General features: G+C 35.4%; 4 protein-coding genes across 5 annotated transcripts in view; 2 read left to right on the forward strand and 2 right to left on the reverse strand.

Moving 5' to 3' along the window:
• LOC129953759 (tyrosine-protein phosphatase corkscrew) overlaps positions 1-16,488 on the reverse strand; it is a 37,319-nt gene extending 20,831 nt beyond the window's left edge. For both annotated transcript variants that reach the window (XM_056067196.1, XM_056067195.1), the window contains exons 1-3: positions 16,376-16,488; positions 15,822-16,009; positions 15,632-15,758 (exon numbers count right to left, since the gene is read on the reverse strand). In XM_056067196.1, the coding sequence (XP_055923171.1) occupies positions 15,632-15,758; positions 15,822-16,009; positions 16,376-16,389 (329 nt within the window). In that variant the 5' untranslated portion in view covers positions 16,390-16,488. The remainder of the gene's footprint in view (positions 1-15,631; positions 15,759-15,821; positions 16,010-16,375) is intronic.
• A 1,684-nt stretch (positions 16,489-18,172) lies between these two features.
• Positions 18,173-18,582, forward strand: LOC129941712 (uncharacterized). Its single transcript, XM_056050410.1, has one exon. The coding sequence runs from the start codon at positions 18,311-18,313 to the stop codon at positions 18,530-18,532; it is 222 nt and encodes a 73-aa protein (XP_055906385.1). The 5' UTR covers positions 18,173-18,310; the 3' UTR covers positions 18,533-18,582.
• Positions 18,521-19,801, reverse strand: LOC129941710 (cysteine-rich with EGF-like domain protein 2-A). The gene has a single exon (XM_056050409.1). It carries the CDS (start codon positions 19,689-19,691, stop codon positions 18,621-18,623), a length of 1,071 nt encoding a protein of 356 aa, XP_055906384.1. The 5' UTR covers positions 19,692-19,801; the 3' UTR covers positions 18,521-18,620.
• Positions 19,802-21,652: 1,851 nt separating this feature from the next.
• On the forward strand, positions 21,653-22,779 carry LOC129938520 (eukaryotic translation initiation factor 3 subunit F-1). The gene is made up of 3 exons (XM_056046141.1): positions 21,653-21,812; positions 21,882-22,028; positions 22,105-22,779. The coding sequence occupies exons 1-3, from the start codon at positions 21,701-21,703 to the stop codon at positions 22,686-22,688; spliced, it is 843 nt and encodes a 280-aa protein (XP_055902116.1). The 5' UTR covers positions 21,653-21,700; the 3' UTR covers positions 22,689-22,779.
• Positions 22,780-24,570: the final 1,791 nt, after the last annotated feature.

Raw genomic sequence — 24,570 nt, forward strand, 5'->3', positions numbered from 1 at the left:
ACTTTGTGAGCGATTCGTGCTCTGCATTGGCAAGCGGTTTCACTTGCGTAGGTTGGACTTATTGGTCAAAATAAATGAGTAGCAAGCCAAAACCAAAAGTAAAGTCGCGACTCAACCGTTTCGTTTCGTGCCGTGTCGCTGACCGTCCGTCATTCAGAGCCGGCGGCTGAGCGTGGTCAAGTTCAAGCCCAAAAAAATAATTGCATTTTAATTTAAAAATTCATAGAAAGAATATAACTTATACGTTTTTGCCCCTTATTTATTGTTATGTATTAAAGGGCAAAGCAGCATAGGTTCGACCTGTCCAACGTTTTGACTTTAATTGCCAGTGTGACCAGTCTATTATTGCTCTAAAAGGGAATTAAAGTTAAATTTTCTTAGATGACACATCAGATTTTAAGTTGAATTTTCTTAGAAAATTTACTTAAATCACTTTCTAAAATAGAAGATCCATCATAACTTAAATAAGAGTGATACAAAATTTAGACAAGAGTATTGGTAAAACAATAATTTGGTCACATTTATTGACTGAGTCACTATATTCTGAAGAGCCCCCTACACAAAATTCTCTTACAACGATACACAATACAAAAACGCAAAAACCGGAAATGCCGTATAAAGGATTTCATTTGAAAGCAGATCAGCTTAATAACGAACGAACAACATTTGTAATATCATACAAACAAAAATTAAATGAAATAAAAACAAAATACAAAATATACAAAAATCCTGTTGTAGAGCGCTGACCTTTTTTAATGACAGTTTCCGTACGATAAATTTATTTTTATCTGGGACTTTGATGATATCCAATGCGGGACTTTATTATGATCATCAATACTTTCTACATATATTGTGTGTTTCAGTGCGTCAATGTTACAAAGCCGTGCGCTTTCTAAGAATAAAGCCTGTTGTATTTTAAAGATACCCTTGTATTTTAAATATACCCTTAGTTGGACAAAATTAGAACTGAGCGGTAATAATAATATATTTTAAAATTTAAAAAAAGCAGGTTTCCGTTGTATGGTGTTGTTTTATATTTGCTGAGAGGTAAGGATTTCGAGAAATAAAAACCGCTAATAAGATTACGTTTCCTGACATTATTGCTCTACTGATGGTTGAATTTGTTTTTATTTTTTATTTTCTTTCTTTTTTTAAAACTTTAATTGATGCAAGACAACGTAAAACATAAATTGAATAAAACAATAACAATAAGTAATAAACTTTATAATCAAATAGCCAGTTACCTTGTTTATATTTTTTTAAGTGAGAACTACGAATTTTTGTATTTTTGTTTCTTTATAATAATAATAATGAGAGTAACGATCTTTTGATCTAGATGCGGATAAAAAAGAATGACGCGCGATAGCACTTTAATTTAATTAACTTCAATTAATACTTATACTTGGCTATTAAAATGTTCCACATACGAGAACTTGTTTACAAAATATTTGTTTATAATTTTTGATAAATTTTCAAATAGCGCTATTCATTGGTTTGTTTATTTTATAAAACTTTCCAAATTAAATGTAAGCCAAGATCAAGATTCCACTTGTAAAGAGACTAATCAGGAATAAGTAAGTTACCAAAGTATTGTGGAGTGATCACATATTTGACAACGCCAAAAATGCGACTAATTGTTTAGGTTTTATCGAACGATGCAAGAAGTTATTTTTACCTTCTGATCTGGCTTTAATTTACGCGGCTTTCATCTGTCCGAAACTAGAGTATTATCCTCATATTTGGGTTGGTGCCCCAATAACGTGCCTGATTGTTTTTGACAGTATTGAAAAGAGAACTTTACAAATGTCAGTCTCTTAGTGACACATTTGCTACTCTTGAACCCCACCGCGCAGTAAGGTCTCACCCCTATGATTGTTTTATTGCAATGATCTAGTGAAACAGCCAGATGCATTACTCTCCTCAAGCAATTTAACCGTAATATTCGTACTTCTAGAAAAACTCATTAGTTTACCCTTGAGCATATTTCGGACGTACTGTTAAGTAAGGGGATTCTTTCTTTAGCCGCACTACACGAATGTGGAATGCTTTGGCAGGATCAATATTACCCGTGCGGACATACAAAACCAATGAGCATAAATATCTCTTTTCTTATCCTATCCTCATTTTCTAATTGCCACTGTGTCTAACCATTATAAGGGTATTCAACCCCTTCCAAAAAAAAAAAACAAAATATTCGGTTTCAACACTCGTCTTGAATTCACAAACAGCCTTAAATTGTCAATCACCTCTTGCGGAGCCGGATAAACAGTTCAATATTCACCTGTATTGGATGCCGGGCCATAGAAATATTTGAGGATATCTCTTCCATTGAGAAGTAATGACACATTTCTTCTTTCAACTTTTCTAACACCATTTTCATACCAGGTAGAAATTCCTTGATATTTATCTCACATCCGACTTCTTCCACAGAATATTGTGTCAAAAAAATGAATCTAAATGGTTTTGATTAAGAGACGATGACCAAAATTCAATTTTGTTTGTAGTCATTTTGTATTTAGCAGTGATTCGTATTTGTAATCTTCACGTTACAACATCAAATTTTTGGAATATTTTAAAAAAGTATAAGAAAATAATGTTGGAAACGGGTATTTCTGAGAGGGTACAAAATCAGCACTTAAAGTTAAAGGAACAATTCAAAAACATAAAGGAATTATAAACAAGGGTTTACAAACAATATGTTACGAGCCAAATAAAAAGCTATAAGTCGTCTCATTTCTAAAGAGAAATTACGAAAAATAAAATAACTGCATTTAGAAGATAAAGATTTGTACCTTAGTATTTTTTTAACTTAGTCTTGAAAACACTGTTTTTGATTGTTTTAAGCATTTTAAAAACCTGATGTAATAGAAAAATTTGAATGCGAGATTCGAATTCAGGTCATCTCAATCCTTTAAAAACATCTTAATCCAAAAAAAAACGTAAATATTTTGAGATGTAGGGAACGTTTTAAATCTATTTTTTTTTGTCACAACAAGCCAAGAGCTGGTGTTGTCTTTTTAAACCAACAGTAACCTTAACCTAACTTGATGCTCGGTTTTTTCTTTTTTAAAGCAAGGAAGACAAAGCCATTTCAATGAAGCACATTTGGATGTTAATTTTACGCTACCAGAAAGTGTCATAATTCCTGCTGTACACGATTACACGATTTTATGGGATGAATCTTTTTTCACACTCGGTAAATTGTTTGCAAATTCTGACATTTACAAAACACACTCGCCCGAAATGCCTTACAAGGTTAACATATCTTACCCAATGCACTATTGAGACATCCGAGATTTTCAGAGATATCGGATCGTAGATATTTCTATTTCAAATAATACTAGCATACGAGTATCATGGATTTCAAACGTTTATAACAAAGTTAAAGTACTTAAAGTAACAACAAAAAGCCTAGCACAAAATCAAATAAAAGGAAAATTATTTTGACTTCACATTCTCAAGTCTTCTTTTAACACGAGTTCATTTAAAATTAAGTTGAAAATAAATACAACCAAACATCTCAGACGCATTGAAAAAAAAATGACCTGATAAGCTTTGTCAGCCTTAAATCAAATCAATCCGAAGAGAAATCAAAAGAATGACTCATTTAAATTGCTTTGGTTTTTTAATTCAAATTTAAGACTTTTTAATTTTGATATTATTTTATGCGTTAACGTGCGGGAACTCTGGAAACCGAATTTTGTTTCAAAGTTCAAAATCAATTATATGTTTAAATATTTCTGTAGTTTGCTTCAGTTTTACTTGCTATTCAGAAAGTTATCGTTTCATAATTTGGTCTTATCATCACAAACTTTGTTTTTCATCCTGTAATATAAAACAAACCCAAAGGAAAATTCTAACTTAAATTAGAAAAAAAAACCAGGTACATCTTCATCCAAGTTGACAAAACATTTGAAAATAACATTAATTAACCCAAAACACAAACATGAAAAGCAAAGATATGAACCATTAATATTCGATTACCAGTGTTACTAGTTTTTATTTTTGGTATGAGTTGTCACTGAGGTGTAATATCATCCAGATTCCAGATACCACTCATAACGTAAGAAAGGTGAAATAGAAATACTTTTGAAAGTCTCAACCAGCAGGCTTGTGGGTTCAGGATTGTCTTGGATGGTTTTTGACGTATCTTTTTCTTGCCTTTCTTTGTTGGTTGGCGTTGCTTTATTATTGTTTCTAGTGTTTCCGAGTAAACAAGAAATATGACACCGGCCAATCAAGTGGAGGAAAGAACTTATAAACGAATTAATTTAAAGTAATGGCTAAGAGAGTCTAGCTTGGTAGTTTAAGCTTTGCATTCCAAACTACCCGTTCACCCGTTGAAACAAAGTGACAGCCAACTTATCACCTGGCGATATTGCGTCTCTAAAAATTGTATTTTTTTAATGTCATTTTCAATGAACGACAAAAGCAGGTTAAAAGTTTCTTCTTTGATCCTTATATAATTTTAAAACGATGGTTTATCATTCGATTTTATTTCTTTTGTCAAGAAAGTGAAGAATCCGAAGTCAGATCTATTTTCTTTCCCGATTTTAATCCAATTCCCTTTTTTTTGCTTGGACATTTTTAAAGCATCCTCACAAAGCTCCTATACATATAACAACATTTCTTTATCGGATGAGATGAGAACAACAAGTAAAAGAGAAGTGTCAAAAACACGCAAACGAAAAACAGCCGAGTGTTCAAAAGAAAATATGCGAGACACGCAGCATACAGAAAGTCTGAGTGTAATAACACATCAAGTTGGCGAACATTTTGTGTTTTTTTTCATGTTCGTTAGCTGTCATGTTCGTAGTGTATGGCGATGTTCTCCAACAAATTCTCATGGCTGAAACACCCTTCGGCTTCGTCTGCGTTACGATGGGCCCGCTTCGATGTTGCTTTGAATGAAATTTCTAATATGACATTTTTAAAATGGTGATTAGCAGCTGTTATTTTTTCTAAAAAGTTTGTTTTGATTTTTCGTGCAGTAAAAAAATGAATTTTTAAATCAAGAACATTAATTTATCGCGGAAGTTTCTTATAAGGCCTATAATACCAATAGGAATCCCTTCAAAAGTAAATGTATTTTGTTTGTTCAATTTTTGTACAGCTGTTGAGCTGTCAAACAAAGCATATGTTCATCAAATTTAAACTAGAGCTCCCGTTTGGAGTCAAATTACGTAACATTACGTTCTTTTCCTTACAATTGTCAAACGAAACGTGAGGTCATTATGATAGAATGTATTAAAATCCTTTGTCTGAACTCGTAAACGTCAGACAAAGCTGAAGCATGTTTGTGTTTCATCTATCATTTCTCATATCAATAATGAATGTCATCGAGTGAGCATTGCGAAAGATGGCAACTATAAGTCATAACACTTTTATAGAGGAATTTTTGGAATGGCTGAAGAACGAAGTTGCTATTTGGGATGCCAAGAACGAAAAGTATACAAATTTGAAACGGGGATGAAAAGGGTCTTATATAGCGACACTTTGGTCCCTCGAGGGAGGGCTATACCAATTAATTGCTTTCTTAGCCCAAACAAACAGCAGTTAGCAAGAGTTATTCTTCGTTTGATCTCAGCGCTGGTGTTGTTTTCTGCGTTAATAGCGGAGCCTAGGTAGACGAAGTCCTTAACTACCTCAAAGCTTCGTCTGTCGATGGTGACGTTTTGACCAAGACGTCGGTGTTGTATGTCCTTTCTTGACGGCAGCATGTACTTTGTTTTGCTCTCATTGACCGTTAAACCCACTTTTGCCGCCTCTGCCTCAATACTCACAAAAGCCCCATTGACATCACACTGAGTTCTTCCGATTATGTCAACGTCATCAGCATATGCCATTAATTGGACAGACTTTTGAAAGATAGTGCCTCTAGTGTTGACGTGTGAGCTCTGCACTATTCTTTCAAGCAAGATGTTAAAAAAATCGCATGACAGCACATCACATCGTCATCCTGCACAAACGGACGAGTTTGGCAGGGATGCCAAAACTAGACATGGCTCTATACAGCTCGTCCCTGTATATGCTGTCATATGCAGCCTTGAAATCGATGAAAAGATGGTGGGTGTCGATTTGGTGTTCTTGATTTTTTTTCCAGAATCTGCCGTAATGTGAATATTTGATCAACTGTGGACTTTCTTGGTCTAAAACCACACTGATAAGGACATGTTGACGATGGGCTTTAGACGTTCACATATTACGCCAGAGAAGATTTTATAGGCGATGTTAAGTAGACTGATTCCTCTATAGTTGGTGCAGTTTAGAGGGTCTCCTTTTTTCAGGATCGGGCAACCAATACTGAGGTTCCATTCATCGGGCATGCTTTCTTCCGACCATATCTTACAGATAAGTTGGTGCATGCTCCTATCCAACTTATCTTCAGCTGCTTTAAAGAGCTCGGCATTCAAGCCATCCGCTCCAGCGGCTTTATTAGACTTCAGCTTAGATATGGCAATCTTTACTTCGTCTAAGTCGGGAGGACGGGATTGTTGGCTTTCGTCGTCTATGTTGAATGGATCATCCTGCCTGACAGCGGAATTCAGTTCGTCGTTGCCGTTATACAGTCCGCAGAAGTGGTCCTTCCATATACTCAGCATTGACCGCTTTCTCTTTTTCCTTCTGAGAAGTCGGCGTTCCTCTGCCCTCTTCTGCTCATAGAGCTCATGAGCAGCTCTCGTCCTTTTATGCAGCGCCGCTTTGCGTGCCTGGCGTTTGGCTGCATTTGCCTGCCGACATTCCTCATCAAACCAGGGGTTCCTTGTTGTAGGCTGTTTGAAACCCAGCTTCTCTGATTGCATCTTGGCAATTTTGCCACTGGTTTTCGATACATTATGTTGGCGGCAGAGAACTTCGAGAGAGGTTACTTGTAACTCGGTCGGAAAAGGATTTGGCGATCTCTGGCGATTGTAGCCCCCGATCCCAGCACCTCCCTGTTTTGCCTTGGGTCTGGAAATCCGAAGTGCTACCTTGACTACAACAAGGCAGCAAAATCTATGAGCCTGAATCCGTTGTCGGAAGTGTTGTCGTGCAGGCTGTTCTTCCCGATTATTCGACCAAAAATGTCTTACCTTCCTAGCTTGGCATTAAAATCGCCCAGGACTATTTTAATATCGTAGCTATCGTAGCACTGGTCATATGTTTTGTCTAGGAACTCGAAGAACATATCTTTGGTGTTGTCGTCTTTCTCTTCTGAGGGGGCATATCAGGCTAATGTTGCCGAATTTAGCCTTCATGCGTATGGTCATGAGGCGCTCATAAAAAAAAAAAAAAGCGCTGTTGGTTTTCGTGGTAGCAGTCACCATAATAAATATCGCAGTTTTTCATTTTTCGTCCGCACGTGGTCTGTTAAGGGACCTAAAATTTCCCGTGCATATCCGAAGTTCGTTGTCCTTTATTCGTTTGCGTTGGTTGTCAACAGTAAATCCGTCCGTATCCGAGGCTTCCTTATTGGAACTGTAGACGCCACCGTTGATTCCATCTTGGCAAGGAGAGGTGCCTTAACGGAAACACCTCTCCCACCTCTCTCGTTTGCTGCACCCAACAACTTTCCACTGGGGTTGGAACCCAACCTCCAGTTTAGGTAATAGGCACCTGATGTTCACCACGGGGAGGTGAGAGTAGGAGTTGATAGACAGAGGTCAACTACTATCCCTTGTCTTTCAGAAATCCTTCTTTCTTAAACAATTGTCCGAATTGAATGTTCGTCGTTGTTTGTCGTGTGTGGGCTGCTAACGCAAACGAACATGTTCGCTGAGCATGTTCATCGTGTATATCCAGCTTTATTGAAAGAAATGGTTTGTACATTCGATTAAATAGTTCAAATACACAAACCATTTCTCTTGATGTATTGTTTTCCCAATATTTTATGTTCGTATAGTAAAAAAGTTTTTTTTACAAATAATAAAAATGTATATTCAATAAAAATACAATTCGCATAATCTTCAGAAAACTCTGCTTTTTATGACCTTTTTTGTAAAAATATGTTTAGTGTGAGAACCGGGAAAGAGATCCTACTAAAAAAAAAAACATTTATGTATATGATAATAAAGGATCTTGGTCCAGCAAATAAGGAATCATTCTTAGTCTTTTGAAAGATTAAAAACTAGTCATAATCTAAAATGATTTGAGAGCAATCAATTTATTTATTTATATTTTTAATCCAAATATACTAAGGAAACCTTTAGAATGAATTTATTTAATTATTGGCTCACACGCGTATCAATTTAATTGAATTATTTATTTCATACATCCTTATTACTCTTTTGACTTAAATTGTACTTAAATACTTAAATGAATAAACTATTTTATTGCTAACATAAATTTATAACGCAAGATTACTTAATAAGAAAAAGAACAACATTCTTTTCATGCTTTCTTTTCCGCATTATCAATCCCATATGTAACATAAGATACGAAAGAAAGTGAAAGGTTTTCATCTCTATGCCTAGCCCAGTACATGCACCTATTAAGATGTTGTAAAACGCCAATTACATGGAAATTTGAAATGTCATCAAACAAATTGATTTCATTACGCCTGAGAATGCTCTCAATGTAAACATAATCAATTATGATTTAATTCACAAAGTGTTCTAAGAATTCGTATCTAATCTATTACCACGTGCTGTCTTTAAGAATACCTCCAGCACCTCTAACCGGACAAGCGCCTGATTTAAACTCAGAGCAAATGGACATCTACATCAATGCTAACAACAACGAGAAGGAAAGAATAATACAAACCTATTTATTTTCATTGTGGTGTGGTAAATTGACGTAAGATAAAAACGACCTGTTCGCAAAACGCATACAAATTAGCGATTTAAACTCACACAAATCATAAGATCCGATTAAAGAGATCAACAAAATAGTACTTAAAAAGTTGTAAAAGTCTTATACTACAGAAAGCTATAGAATGACTTTAGGAAGTACTTCAAAAGCTCAATGACACAGAACCCAATAAACTTAAGTAAATTCGATCAACAAAATCGAATTTAAAAATACAAAAATCTTTCTTTCCGAAATGCCGATAACGATCCCGATGTCGAACTATATTCTTCGGATGGATTCGTGGTACATTGATTTTTAATGAAATGTCATTTTGCAAGGCGTGCTAGGAATACTAATTTCTGATTATAAGGTTGCTGATTGATTGGAATATTGTATTCGTGATTATTGGCACATACTCTTCAACAAGTAAGACGAATTTGTCTCAGTTCTCGGTTTCTGTTATTTGTATCGTTGAAATCTTTAGAAACCTGGTTATGATTTTAAATTAATATTTTTGTCCATTCGAATCCAAAACTACGTAGGTATATTATTTCATTCTGAAACCGCAAATAAAAAAACCGTGGGGAACTCCTTAAAATTGTGCGGCCACAGCTTGAGACTGCAAATGAGTGTGACCATCTTGTTTGCTGTGTTTTCCGTTTCACGACATTTTGATTGAGTTATTTAGTCATTATCTGACTGTTTTCTATGTTTGTTAATTTAGATTGCTAAACGAATATGAATAGAGCAGTGTAATTACATTATATACAATTAAAAATTATCATTTTTAGTGGGGTTTTGTTTTTAACTGGTGGTGGAAGAAGAAAAAAAAAGAACAAACTTAGTATTCTTTCCATTGCTTTGTTTTCAAGCGCTTTTCAATGTCAAGTAAAGTCGCTGCTCTGACATTTAACTCATAGCTAGCTGACAAACGCCTCCCATATTTGACACATTTGTGTACATTGTGTAATGTGTTATGTGTATTAGAATTTTGTTTTGCTGACAACACTGTTTGTGGAGAGGCAAGTTCTAATGTAGGCTTTGTAGGTTTGTGTTCCGAGATGCGATCTTGATTATGACCTTAATCATATTCATTCATATTGAATAAACCGGTAGTAAAATACACATTTTTATTTATGTAACTCCATATATTAATAAATGATAGGATTTATTAATAAATGATTTATTGAAATCACTATATAAAATAAAAATGAATTTTAATAGTGTTTCATTATATTTTCAGATTTTTTGAGATTTTTTTAATGAGTTAATAAATTTCAGAACCAAATCAATGCGAAGTGAAAAATAAAATTACTTCAGGCTAGATGGTTGAGAGCAGGACTATACCAATCTAGTTTAATAATTATAATAGTACAAGATCTTATGGCAAATTGCTGGCTTGAAAGGAAACCAGTTGATATTAAAGATGCAGGTTGTCTTAGTAATGGTGATACCAGAAACGTTCGTCTCTCTATAGTGGCCGCCTTTCCGAGAAAAAGTGCATCAAAAGTAAAAGTTTACCGAATATTGAAATAGGGAGGGAAACCACTTTAAATGCATTGCATCTTGATGCCAACGACTCAATGATTTCAAATATGGTGCAGAAGAGGTGCAGGTGGTCTTATTTTTCCTATAGAGTTTTCCGAAAATGCGAGTTTTTGGCGTTTTTATACTTTTTGGAAATCACTTGAAATTGGTCTCATTCGGAAGCCCTCGACTCTCTTATTAATCCGAATGACAGACATCTATGTGCTCAATGCACTTTTTTTTGGCTTTTTTTACTTTTGGGAAACCACTTTATATTCGTCTTCAGACCTCGACAGAAGTGTGGGTGGCCGCACGCAATTAAAATCAAGGTTTTTTAAAAACAAATCTTCGGATGGGATGGGAAAGCACTTTTTCGAGACAAAAAATACTCTTGGTGCATTTGTCAACTTCTCCCAAGAGCAGTTATTGTAGGTTGCACAGGCAGGAATTGAACCCAAGACCTCTTGCATGATAGTCCTACGCACTAACTACTAATATATAAAGAGTCACAATTAAGAAGAGTATGGGCCGGTCATGATGATTCAGTTTAGTTTAAATTACACTGTAACCGTGTTTTTTTCTCAAAACATCTTTTTTTAAATCGGTTAATTCCATGATACACATTTTTTTTTTCAATGTATACTTGTTTATATTATGAAAATTAAATTAAGAAATTAAATCTAAACTTACGCTTTCGGTTGCCGAACATTTTTGTCAAAAATTGATAATTTTTCAAATCCTTCTATTAAAAAAGGACCATAAAGAGTTGGTGTAACAATCAAACTCCCAAAGAGACAAAAAGAGCAATGAATGTAAAAATAAGCATTTAATACTATTTTTTTTTAATAGAAATTCCTTTTATTCAAGTACATAAATCTGTACATTCTTTAAACAAAAATATCAAATGTTTTGAATGTATTCGTAACTATTTTTAAAAATTCAGAGTTACGATTTAGTTAAAAACAAAATAACAGGGATTATTTTGTTCAAAGGAATTCCTAAAAATCAAAAGATGATAGTGGAGTATAAATTGAAATAGATCGTTACCTGTGAAAAGAATATGATTTCATTGTTCATAAAATACATTCCCAAAATTTTCTACAAAGTAAAGAAAGTTCGGAGTATTTAAATAACTTCGTGAACAGAGTAGAGAGTAATGAAAAAATTGGAGATCACTTGATTTCTATGGCCTATACAAATAATTAAATAGGAAGAAAATTCAACGCTAATATCTTAGGTTAGTTAACATCAAAATACAGATCCTCGATTATACAGATCCTACCTTTTTGTGTATGATATACCAGTTGTATTGCCATATATCACTTTTGCTTTCAATACTATTAAGACGTCCTCGATATACCCGAGTCATGGATAGTTGCTAAAATAATTCCACTTCCAAAAACAGTTAAAAGAGATGAATTTAGACCTATTTCGGTAGTGCCATTTTTGTCGAAAGTTTTTAAAAAGATCCTTCAAAATAACGTCTTCCTATCTGAAGAAACACAGCTGTGTTACCACACTTTTAAACGTTACTGATGACATTAGAAAAGCATTAGATAAAGACGAGGTTACGTTTCTAGTATTGGATATTTCAAAGGCTTCTCAATCTACATAATATATAGAAAGCTCATGCAAAATTTTAATCTTACATCTAGTGCAACTAATTTTTTTCTTATCTAACTGATAGGAAGCAAGCAGTGCAAGTTGGTGACACCCTGTCAAATTTTTTGCCGAATGCCACTGGTGTGCCACAAGGTTCCATACTGGGTCCTGTCTTGTTTTCTGCTTATGTAAATGAACTTCCATCTTTATTAGTTAATTGCAGCTCTTAATTGTATGCCGATGTCGTTCAGCTTTACTTCAGTTGTCCACTTGACCTTATCGATCTTTCTGCGTCAATGAAGAGATGAAGAGAGTGGTAAATTGGTCTTTGTCAAACGGACTTATTTTGGACTCGAATAAAAGTCAAATACTTTATCCGCAGCAGGATTTCACTTTACTTTCTATATGCAGTACCTCTATGGTGGATGTTGTATTTGTATTCATATAACTATTCTACTGTACTTCGAATGGCTCTTCCAACACACCTATTATAGTCCAAGAGCCCACCCGAATATCGGACGTTGAAGGTCGATCAGAAAACACTCTTGCCTTGTTTCTTACCCCTGACCCTGATAAGTACACTGTTAGTGTTCTATCTCCTCTAGGCACATCTGACCATTGTGTTACGTCAGCAAATTTGTCGTGTCAAAACTGTTCAGTTAAAGAAAGAGCTCCTAACAGAACCGCTTGGCAATACGTGACGTTGACGCCAGCGCTGATATTATAACAAGTTTAATTCTCCTGGTAATGAGAACTTTTATACTGAACAGGGTTAAAAGTATCAGACCCAAGGAAAACGCAGGGTTTGATGCGAGCTGTAAAGAGGTTATTAGGGTCAAAACGGTAAGTTTCGGTTGCCAACCATACTGAGGAAAGCCGGAAAAAGTTCAAACAAGCCAGGAAGGCCTGTAATGCCCATATTCGACGGACTAAATTTTAACATGACCAAAAATTACAGCAAAAAAACTGCAATGTCCCATGGACAGTAAAAATTTTTGGTCATTTGTAAAAAACATGAGGAATTCATCCTCTTCATCTACGCTCGTTGTCAATGACACTCCTTTTGTTAGCTCTTTAGAGAAAGGTAATCTCTTTGCTAGGCAGTTCGCCACCAATTCTACGCTGCCAGTGAGTGTTATGACTCCGCCTGTACTTTAGCGGGTTAGTGATTCTATGGGACCAACCTTTTTTCGCACTCGTACTGTGGAAAGAGTCCTTAGAGATCTAAACACACATAAATCCGCTGGTCCGGATGGTATCCACGCTATTGTTCTGAAGAGGTGTTCTTTAATGCTGGCAAAACCACTGCATAAGCTTTTTCATATGTCCTACTCCTCAGGTCTCGTTCCGAGAGAATGGAAAACTGCATTTGTCCAGCCCATACCCAAAAAAGGCGAATCTTCCTCACCCTCTAATTACTGACCGATTGCACTTACGTCCCTTCTTTCCAAGATCATGGAAACGCTGATTAATTATCAGCTCAAGAAATATTTTGAAGATTGAAAGCTTGTTAATGACCGTACGGCTTTCGAAGCAATAGGTCCACTGGTGATCTCATGGTTCATCTCACCAAACAGTGGAGCAAATCTTTACATCGCTTTGGAGAAAGTAAGATTATTGCACTTGATATTTCAAAAGCATTTGATAGGGTTTGGTATCAGGATCTCTTATCGAAAATGCGTGCTTTCGGTTTGCATGAATCCCTGCTTCATTGGATTAGTAATTACGTTTCGGATCGTCCAATACAGGTAGTATTGGATGGATTCAAGTCTGAAAACCATAAAATAAATGCTGGTGTGCCCCAGGGCTCTGTTCTACCTCCAACACTCTTTCAACAACAAAATATGATAAGCTCATTAAATTCCGAACTAAACAGCATTGTTTAATGGAATTTAATGCTTCGAAAACCCAATGCTGTCTTGTATCGTTAAAGCGAAATGTACCCCCATTGCCATTATCCATGGATGGCAATTGCATCAATGAGACTGAACACCTCCATATTCTCGGTATGTGTGTCACCAACCACCTCTTGTGGATTGATCAAGAAATATTTTACACCTCCTGATCTGGCTATTATCTACAAGACTTACATACATCCAAAGCTTGAGTAGAACTCCCATCTCTGGGCTGGTGCTCTTGCAACTTACTTAAGGCTTTTGGATAGTATTGAACGTAGAGCATTTAAATTGATAGATGATAATATCATCATAAGTTCATTTACTTCGCTTGAACATCGTCGTAAGGTCTCTTGTCTGAACCTTTTTTACCGTTATTTTAACGGCTTATGCTCTAGTCAAATAGCCAGTTGCATTCCTCCCCTTAAACAGTTCAACAGTAATACTCGCGCTTTTAGGAATGCTCATCAGTATACCCTAGATCCCAATTTCGGCCGTACTGTCAAATACAGAGATTCGTTCTTTAGTAGTACTACGCGAATGTGGAATACTTTACCACACTCTGTCTTTCCTAGTCATTGCAATATTCAGGAATTCAAAACCAATGTTGACCGACATCTAGTTTTTAACCCTCTCTCTTCTTCCTCTGTGCCTCTGCATTATAAGGGTAGTAATATCCCCTTGAGGGTGTTTATTATAAAAAAAATACGTTACTTATTTTCTAAGTAACAAAATGTATCGTACAGAATAGTTTTAGTGTATGCCTTTAAGGTATGCATACCTGCTAGCTTGGGCCGGCGGTCAATTTACCTATAACAGCTACTAAAGGTAAATTAGCTTTATTTCTGTTTTACTAGCTTATTTATATTCTATCTAGGAGAATGTTTTCGGGATTTCAAAAACATTTTTATTTTAAGAAAATTAAAAATATGCATTTGGTAAAGCGTCTTGGTCTAACTAAATCGCTCATAATGATATTTAAGTACACTTAACCTACACTACAGGTCACTTAAAAAGTTTAAACGAAAATTAATTTCAAAACGGTTATCTTTTATACTTTTTAAAGTTTAAATTTATATAAAAATAAAGACTTTAAGCTTTACTTTTTGAGAATGGAATTTATAATGACTAAATGTAAGCGATCTAAATTTGAACAATTTCGAAAAATTAATTTAAAAATAATAAGTTTCATATAAATTTTTTAAATAACTGATAAATATTTCAATTGAAATCCTCTTTTACCCGTTTTTTTGAAAATAAAATAAAAGACAAGGAGCTGTTGTGTGTGTTTACTTTGTAAAAGCGGTATGTTTCGTCAGATTTGTTGACATTCACCAAATTACTATTTTTACACAATCTAGTATTTTCCATTTACTCTTTTAGTACTATACAGAGAGATTGATGATTGATTTTAACAACACCAAATGAGTTTAATTAAGAATATTTAGTATCTTGAAATAAAATCTACACATATATTAATTCTCCATAATTAACCTACGTAATTTGTACAACAACGAAACATTACAATTGCCCTGTTTTCATTTTAATTTGTTTAAATGTTATAGAGACATAAATGACCATCAACTTATCGCAGGCCTTCGCCTTGTATCCATGCCAATTTGTATGCTATCTGAGATTTGTCGTAAGCAGTGCTGTTTTATCATTATCACCCAAACATTTAAGTACCGACTCTTATTAATATTTTTTTGTTAGTTTTAAAAAATGCCACTAAGGCTGCCAGATTTGTTGTTTAATTTCACGTTTATCGCGAAAAGTCCAAATCGCATCGGGGGTTCCCGCACCAATTATCGAGATAAAACAAAAAACAATAGACTTACCGCTCCGTTGTTGGTTCGGCGCATATGAGCGGTTGTTTTAGTTCGATAACTTGGCCGTTTTTCTCCTTGAGTTCTCCATTCTCCATGTAGTACTGGACCAACTCTGGCAGAGTTGCAAATTTCTCACCTAGTATAAAATTGGTATAATCAAACAGAAGTCTAGACATGCATAAAAATTTTGTAAAGCTACCTCCATAGAGATCAAAAAAATCTCCATTGTTTTGAATTTTGATATGGGTAACCTCCTGTCCACGCCTTACAGACAGAGTAAATGCTCCCGGATTGGAGGAGGACAGTCGAGCTAGAAAGGAACCATCAAAACCCTGTTCCTGGAGCAGTTTTTCTGCTTCTATGCCCGTTATAGTTGGGTGGAACCATCTACAAGAAAAAAATAAAACGAGAATTTAATAAGTTTCAATGCCAGCGACATTTTCTGGTCTGGTTTTGTAGCCCCCAAGTTAATAATGGACGGATGTGGGGAATATTGTGTATATAAGACAACGTGTGGGAAAAATATGGGCGAATAGCGAATGTGAAGCATTTTTGCAGGCCAACAAAAAGGGGATACAAGATTTTGGGGTGAAACGTCAGGCCAGGCAGCAGAGAATAAAGAAAAGACTGACCTAATTCTGCTTCATGGAACAAAGGCCATTTTAAAATCGAGATTTTGGGCAATGTTTGCGGATTTGTGTGGAGTTGCACAAATGGTTGGATAGTTGGAAAATAGTTTTGCAATTTACTCACCTTCTGGATGTCATTATTAAATGGATTTGTTGGTTGTAAATATCGATAAATTTCTTCACCTGACACAACTTTTCCCACTTTTAACTTGGAGCTTGAGTGGTGTTTGACAAATTATGTGGTGTGCAGAAAAATGACAGTTTATGTTGAGCACTGAATACGGTCGCGTTCGGTGCGAATGCGAAATGGACGAAGGTGTTCAGCTGTGAATGGGTGTGTTTTGTGCTTTTTTTGGAAATTTGAATATGAAAGGTTGTTTTTTGGCGTAGTGAGAAGCAAATCTCCAATTAGACAATGACTTATCCTTTTAAAAAAAATCTTATTAGAATCTAAATTAAATAAATCATCCAATTGGTTCATTATTTCAAAAAAATTGCATAATATTTTGACTTTTTAACTTTTGATTTTTTCCCATATAATGCTTTTACCAATTTTGAAAAGACTTTTTAGTTTAACATCAAGAACTGTATTTTAAACTGTCATTATTCTTATTTTGTTACAGTAGCTCAAAAAATCATATACATTTTTATGAGAAAACAACAAAATAAAAAATGTCATTATATTCAAAAATATATTATAGCAACGTACATTTTTGTAGGTACATGGGTGTAATGTAATAATAGGTAGGATTTGTATCCCTTTTTTGTTTTCATTCCTTTGTGGAATTTAAAACTAGTTTTTACTTATGTCTCATGAATGATGGCTTACCCCAATATATTACATGAGGTTCTTATTGTTCATTCACGCTAGTTTCTTAAGTTTCTCCCCAACTTCCTTATATCTTATATACAAAAAGAATTCTCTGAAATCATTAAAGTTCCTTACATATTTCTTCATCTATTCTTATTAATTAATATAATCCAATTATTTATAAACCATAAGACTTTAACATTAGTTGCTAATCCTATTTTCAATTTAATAAAAGGTTTTCTATTAAAAGCGGTCTTAAAGGGTCATATTATTATTTGAGACCCTGATCAATGACATTTATAGAGAATATATCATTGTTTAAATCGGCTTCGAGGGTTGACTGGGTGGCACTCATTCAAAAGGTCCAGTTTTCGATGATATTGTTGTTTTTTACGGCTTATTTACATAGACCTGGGACTTAAGACTGTCCCACAAGAAAAAGTCTTAATGGGTCAAATCACTCGATCTTGGTAGTCACTTCTACTTGAAATAACCATTCCATGAAAACACTCGCTCACAATAACGGTGGCACCTAGTGAATCCAGCGTGGATTTGTGTAATTCACGCATCCACTCATCAAAAAATGATTCTCATAGCTAAAGACAGTTTTTCGACCAAAATTGGGATCAAGTTCTAACTGCTCTAATATACAATTAGCGAATACACAAATATGTACAGTCGTTCGGTTCAGCTCCTGGGTCAGTTGTGTTTGTGTTGGGTGCCATGTTGTTTTTTGCAGGCCAACTTCTTGTGAGCTTCATGGAATCGACTGGATTATGCTGCACACTTTCACGAAAAGCGGCTATGTTTTTAACAGATTAGTACTCACTGAGATAATTTACGTGGATTTTGCCACCAAATGTTAAATAATCTACTTGAAAAGACAATCATATACCCCATAAAAAGGACGCAATGCGCTGAGCGTTGTTACTAGAAACCGCCAATTTTGATAATTGAGTTTTAATCGTTTGCACGAAGTTGTAACTTGACATAATATTTATAATAATTTATTTAACAATGTAATAAAGTTATAATTATTATAAGCTAAGAGATTCTGAATGCAGTCATTAAATGTTTGTGCACAGGACGTTTTCATTGATTTTCTTCAAGATGACATAACACAGCTGACAGTTCTGTTTCACCATCTACACAAAAAATAAATATAACCAATTAATTCATAACGAAGACGGCAATTTTCATCCTTTCGTCTTCATTTTTCCATTAAAAATCTAAATATTAAAATAAAAAATGAAAAAGGAACGAGTCAATCGCATTTCCATTCTAGACAAACTTCATAGAGGCGCGGTTTATGCCTGCATTGGAGTGACAGCATATGGAACATTCTTGTTAGGTGTGCGGGTTTATCGTTACTTTACAGTCATTAGGCCAGAAAGACAGCGGCAGGAGCTGAAAATGATTGAGGAAGGCAGACACGACAATGTCGACAAGGCACCCGAATTAAAATATTAAAGAATAATGTTATTTATTTAGTTTTAGCAATAAAATTTAATGTTCTACAAGTGAAACTTTTTATTCATTAAAAATTGTGCACTTACACTTACAACATTTTCATAATCATTTCTTCGAGATTCTTACTATTTAACTGAGACTTGATGTCAGCTGGAGCCGGAGTAGTGCTTAGCCAGTACTCTGAGGCTGCGATGTAAGTTGCTACTGCGGCTCCAACCATGTACGCTTTTGTTGTTGAGCTTTGGAATATCACACAAGTTGCTATGCAAAGTCCTAGGTAGGTGAGGAATCTGGTCAAGTTGACATATTGCTCACGCTGTTCCAGAGAATCATCAGTGCACTTTCCCTCGATGAGGGTGTAGCCCTCGGCACATGCCTTGCACATATCGGGGCCGTCTCCGTCACATCCCTGACAGGATCTATCGCACTCGAGGCAGCTGTAGGAGCCGTCGTTGTTCACGCAGAACTGCTTTGCAGTGCATATGTTTCGCGTCACAAGACACTCATTTACGTCGGTACAGCCGTTGTTAGGGTCCATTCGCCAGCCAGTTTTGCACGACCGACATCCTTTGGGACCCGCAGAAGTGCATCCTTCATCTCCACATGCGTCATGGCAATGTGAACAGAGCAGTTTCGTTTCATCTTTGAAAGCTGCATAGAAAGACACGGCGCACTCTCTGCACTGCTCGCCCGTGTACCCAGGGTTGCAGGAGCACTTGCCATTGCCCTTTCGAGTGCCGGCTCCCTTGCATTTCCCATTCTTATGGCAGTCCTGGCACTTTTCGCAATTCGGCCCAAAGTGGTCAGGAGCACAGCAAGCTTTCAATTTATCAATGCACAGCAGAGTAAATAAATCAGCAGAACCTTCAGCCAAGTGCTCCTTTATATCTAACCTGAGCCGATTTCGAAGCTCTATGCATTGATTCTGGCCCCGGTCTACTTCACTGCAAACATTTTCCAACAAAGCTTCTTGTTCTGCTCCTTTGGCAGGCACAGAACTAGGCGTTTCAAAAGTATTAGCAAGAGAATTCACTAAAACGGTGCAGGCTTTGCACGGTGGAAGAATTATGGTCTTTAAAGACTCTTGATTGGTTGTGCTGCGAACATTCTTTGGTAAAAATACAAAGCAAATTATGATGTAAAGCTTATCAACTATCATTTTGTGCAATAATTTGATTTTTATAGGGATTTTATTTTTTCAAAAACAAAAATTCACTTTGTTTGGGTCGTACGACAGGAAGTTGTGCAAAAATTGGGGTAGAGTGGGGATTATAGGGGATGTGCAAAAATCAATAAAAACGTTCAGGTGACATAGTTTTGCGGAACAGAATGGAAAATGGGCCAATAACTTAAATTATTGACGGACGAAGACAAACATTTTGATTTTACTTAATTTAGCATCAAATTAAATTGTTTTCTTCTTCTTAAAAATTGTAATGCATTCTTACAAAATAAATTAGATGAGACATATTTTAATAGTGCGAATGTAAAAATTATTGCAATTGCCATTTTTCGTAAAACTACTTGACATTTTTGAAAACCTTGCACCATAAATGTTGTGAATTTTGAATTAAAAATAAATATTTTTCCCATATTTATAAGGAAATTATAGGAAGGTACGTATTTATTTAAAGAAAATCGGATAAGCCAAAAAAATGTATTTAAGGAAAAACGATGTGTATTTCTATGTGAAGTTTTTTCTGCAAAGTATTGGAAATGGAATGGTAAACTTTATTAGTTCAGAAAAGCCTTTTCTGACTTAAATTTGACATCTTACAAATAAAATGTATGCACTAGTTTGAAAAATAACCTGTTTTTTTTCAATTTCTAAACATTTAAAATTTTCAGACATGTACCCTTTTCGAAATTGCATACCTATTCAAATATTATCCCGATTTGGAAAAAAGTTTGAACAGTTTATCCAAATATTTTCCAAATTAAGAACAATGCCCAAATTAATATTCCTTAGCCTGGCTAGCGCTATTATCATCATTTATGTTTTGGTATCCATTTTTCAAAGAAATCAATGCGTTACGAACTTAAATCTTTTAAAGTTGCAAATTATGAACAAGCTTTTTTCGCAATGAGTTTCTCAAATCAATGTTTAAAAATTTGTGATTCTGACAAACGAAGTGACTTGGTATTGTACATGAATTGGTAAAGTTATATCATGGAGTGGAACGATCGAAGCGACGTCCAGGTATATATCAATGAACTAAATATGAGAAATTTGTAGAGAGTTTAAATGGGCTAAAATTTGGAGATAGTTTTAGAAAATTCATACATAAAATAGAGACAAATGTATACACATATAGCTTTAGTAAGAGGGAGACAATACCCATAAATATATTTAATTGTTCTGCAATCTTTATTTTTCAAATTTAAAGAATACGTCGAATGATAATTATGGTTATTAACTTCTTTCGCGAGTGTAAATACCTATAATCTAAAATTCTGAAATGGATTTTCAATACTCCCAGCGCCAGCGGGTACACCCGTTAATTAACTTAAATTTTATGTTCCGTAAAATTGGATTTATATGTATCTACATCTGTTTTATGCAGAAAAGCACATATACGTTGAAACCCCAGATAAAACTTTCTTTAAAATATTGTAATGAAACGTAGACATTTTTTAAAATAGTAACAAAGTTTAAAAGCAAAGAAGAAATTTAAGGCTTTTGTTACACTTGCCATATTGTGGCAACACTGAAGCAGACGAAGATTCTATAATAAAGCTGAACATGTTCGTCTTCACAATAATCATCATTCGTTTTCCTATAAACTGCATTTTTGAAGACGTCGGCATTTTTGATATTCTCTCTCAACCACTGTGATTTAATTTATTTGTACTCCATTTGGCTGCAGACTTCGAAGTGCAGATGCATGTAAATTCATCTTTTTCTGTAAAATTGTATTCTTTCCTCTCAATCTTACAGTCATTTCATATTAATGTAGCATCAATCATTTAAATCAGACACATGCATGTAAGTCAAAAATGTGTCTGGTAGTTTTTAATGAAAATTCGTCCTCGTTATTATACTGCTCAGCTCTAGCAAGCCAATATTCCATTTCATTCCTAGTTGCAAGAACTTCAACCAACTTCACTTTCAACTGTCAAACAACGTACAGCCATCGTTCTTTTTTAACAAAAATTAACCACGCAAAAATGTCGGCTCTAAATTTAACCGTGCACGTTCATCCCGTGGTTTTATTTCAAGTTGTTGATGCTTACGAGCGCAGAAATGCTGATTCGCATCGTGTAATTGGCACTCTTCTCGGTAAATAATTTCCTAGCACACTTCTCCCTCCAAGAATTTCGTTCTAAAGGTGTTCTTTTGTCCACGTAGGTTCGGTCGACAAGGGAGTTGTTGAAGTCACCAATTGCTTCTGTGTTCCCCACAAGGAGCACGATGACCAAGTTGAAGCTGAACTCAGCTATGCGATGGACCTGTACGACCTCAATCGCAAAGTAAACAGCAACGAGAATGTTGTTGGTGAGTAATTATCACATCCCATAACCTCAAATTCGTGCGTCTTAAACAAGTCACTATTCTTCTTCGTTCGTTGCAGGTTGGTGGGCTACTGGCAATGATGTGACCAATCACAGTTCAGTTATTCACGAGTACTACGCTCGCGAGTGCAACAATCCAGTGCATTTGACCGTCGACACTTCCTTGACTGGCGGCCGAATGGGTCTGAAGGCATACGTTTGTATCCAGCTGGGAGTTCCTGGTGGCAAAACCGGTTGCATGTTCACTCCCATCAATGTAGAAGTTCAATGCTACGAGCCAGAAGTATTCGGTTTGAAACTCCTCCAAAAGACCATCAGTGTCTCGAGCCCGAATCGCCCAAAGACAGTGTCACCGATGTTGGATTTGGCTCAGATCTCCGAAGCTGCCACCAAGTTGCAGGGACTTTTGGATTTGATTCTGAAGTATGTCGAAGATGTGATTGCTCGCAAACAGCTGCCCGACAACGCTGTCGGTCGCTCATTACTCGATTTGATCCATTCAGTGCCGAATATGAGCCACGAACAGTTCACCCAAATGTTCAATGCCAACATTCGAGATTTGCTGATGGTTGTAACTCTATCGCAGTTGATCAAGACCCAATTACAGCTGAACGAAAAGCTCACTTTTTTGCCAACCAACTAGGATCGAGGTGAATTTGTATTTAAGAAAAGAAAAAACTGACAGCGGTAAGCATTTAGTTGAGAAATAAAAGTTGAGTCTTTCTATAATAAAATTGTGATTTGAATTTTATTGATTGAAAAAAAACATCATCACAAGACTTCTTTTTCTGGTATTCTTATAAACTTATTTAGGTTTTCAAAGTCAATTTGTGTGTTTAATAGAATGCGGAAAAAACAGTTTAAGCGGATAAACTTCTATAACACCACACTTTGCCTTCAACTTCTACTGAAATTATTCTTACAACTATGATTCTTTCTTATTGGACATTTTTAGCTCTATCTTGGTTAATGGGTATGGGGTCTAAGGATAAGAACATGGCTGAAACAAGTAAAAACTTTTAGTAAAGGTAATATTAAGTAAGAAAGTAAGTAATGGTTTTTAATCGTGTAAATGGTTTTCAAAAAGGAATAGAGTGCTTTCCATTCAAAATTATTTAACACTTTTACTGTTTCTTGCAGCGTCAGAGATTTTTTTTCCAAAGGTTGCATTTCTATAGGCAGAAAAAACGGGACAAATATTAATGAAGTGGAAACAATCTTATTTTGCTTTCAAATCACGTAGCGTGAAAACTGATTAAAACTGCCGTTGTATGGTGATCCGTTTAAGCTAAGGACTTAACATTTTGTTTTAAATATTAAGGATATTTGACTGTAATTCAGTGAATCATTAAAGTAGTTTGATTTCATAAGATTCTGGTTCAGTTGTGAGTAAGGAATCCTGCTTTTTGATTTTCGAGCTCTCCATAAGAGCATCGCGATCCAAATTTCCATAGCTTTGTATGATTTTGTAGAAAACCTCTTTAGCATGATTCGATTTTGATTGATTCAGCGATATTGTTTCTCCACACGCATTTTCCAGAGCTTTCCATATCGACATACACCGATCCTCGTTTCTTAGCTCATAAAGTGCCATTCGTTTTGTCAGTCGGTCATCATGATGGGATAAAACCTTTAAAATGTAGTGTGCTTGTAATTTAAGCGTGCTAGTAAATATTTTTGGAAGCCCTGTTTCCAGATACAAGGCATAGTTAGGAGTGTTTAGGGGTAAATTAAAAAGTTTCTTCAAAAAACATCTGTGAAACTTCTATCTCTTCGTATTCGTTGATTCCCCATACCTGGGCAGCAAAGCAAAGCGAACTTTTTATAACAGCATCAAATATCTTGTATTTCACAGATAATACTATTTAACAAACGTTGTGAAGTCTTGGTTTTGACATCGACGTGATTTTTAAAATCTATTGTTTTAGTAAAAATCATTCCCAGGTACTTGTATTCATTAGTAATCTGTACAGGGTTTCCATTAAAGTGCCAATTGTATGCAGTGTGGTTACGTGCAGATTTGGAGAACACCATTATTTTTGAATTATCTACATTAATGACAAGTCCCCATTTATCGCAATAATCAGCTAGGCAATTTATCATCAGTTAGAGATTTTCAAAAAACTCGGAAAGTAATACCAGGTCATCAGCAAATAAAAGAACATTTACTTTTAAGTCCGCAATGTGGAGACCTCCAGGTAGATGACCTTCTACATCATTAATATAAAGTGCAAATAGAAGAGCACTTAAAAGGCATCCTTGTTTTACACCAGAGTCCGTTTCGAACCATTCCGTGTAAGTTGAACCATCCCAGAAAGCTGCTTTTGATTCGGAATACATTTCCTTTACAATGCGGATGAACTGCGTAGATATACCTAGCTGGTAAAGATCGTAGAAAAGTGCATTCCGATTCACCAGGTCAAAAGCAGACTTAAAGTCAACGAAAAATGCATAAACTTTCTTATTCCGTGCTTGAAATGCTCTAACGATGGAAGTCAGCACAATATATGGTCGACGGTGGACAT

The sequence above is a fragment of the Eupeodes corollae genome, chromosome 1 (genome assembly GCF_945859685.1).
Source record: "Eupeodes corollae chromosome 1, idEupCoro1.1, whole genome shotgun sequence".
Lineage (NCBI taxonomy): Eukaryota > Metazoa > Arthropoda > Insecta > Diptera > Syrphidae > Eupeodes > Eupeodes corollae.

Bases quoted from the DNA above. Each gene is read 5' to 3' on its own strand.
- LOC129941712 (XM_056050410.1), top strand. From the start codon at position 18,311: ATGAAAAAGGAACGAGTCAATCGCATTTCCATTCTAGACAAACTTCAT.
- LOC129941710 (XM_056050409.1), bottom strand. From the start codon at position 19,691: ATGATAGTTGATAAGCTTTACATCATAATTTGCTTTGTATTTTTACCA.
- LOC129938520 (XM_056046141.1), top strand. From the start codon at position 21,701: ATGTCGGCTCTAAATTTAACCGTGCACGTTCATCCCGTGGTTTTATTT. The intron at 21,813-21,881 runs GTAAATAATTTC...TTGTCCACGTAG, and splicing joins TGTAATTGGCACTCTTCTCG to GTTCGGTCGACAAGGGAGTT. The intron at 22,029-22,104 runs GTGAGTAATTAT...CGTTCGTTGCAG, and splicing joins CAGCAACGAGAATGTTGTTG to GTTGGTGGGCTACTGGCAAT.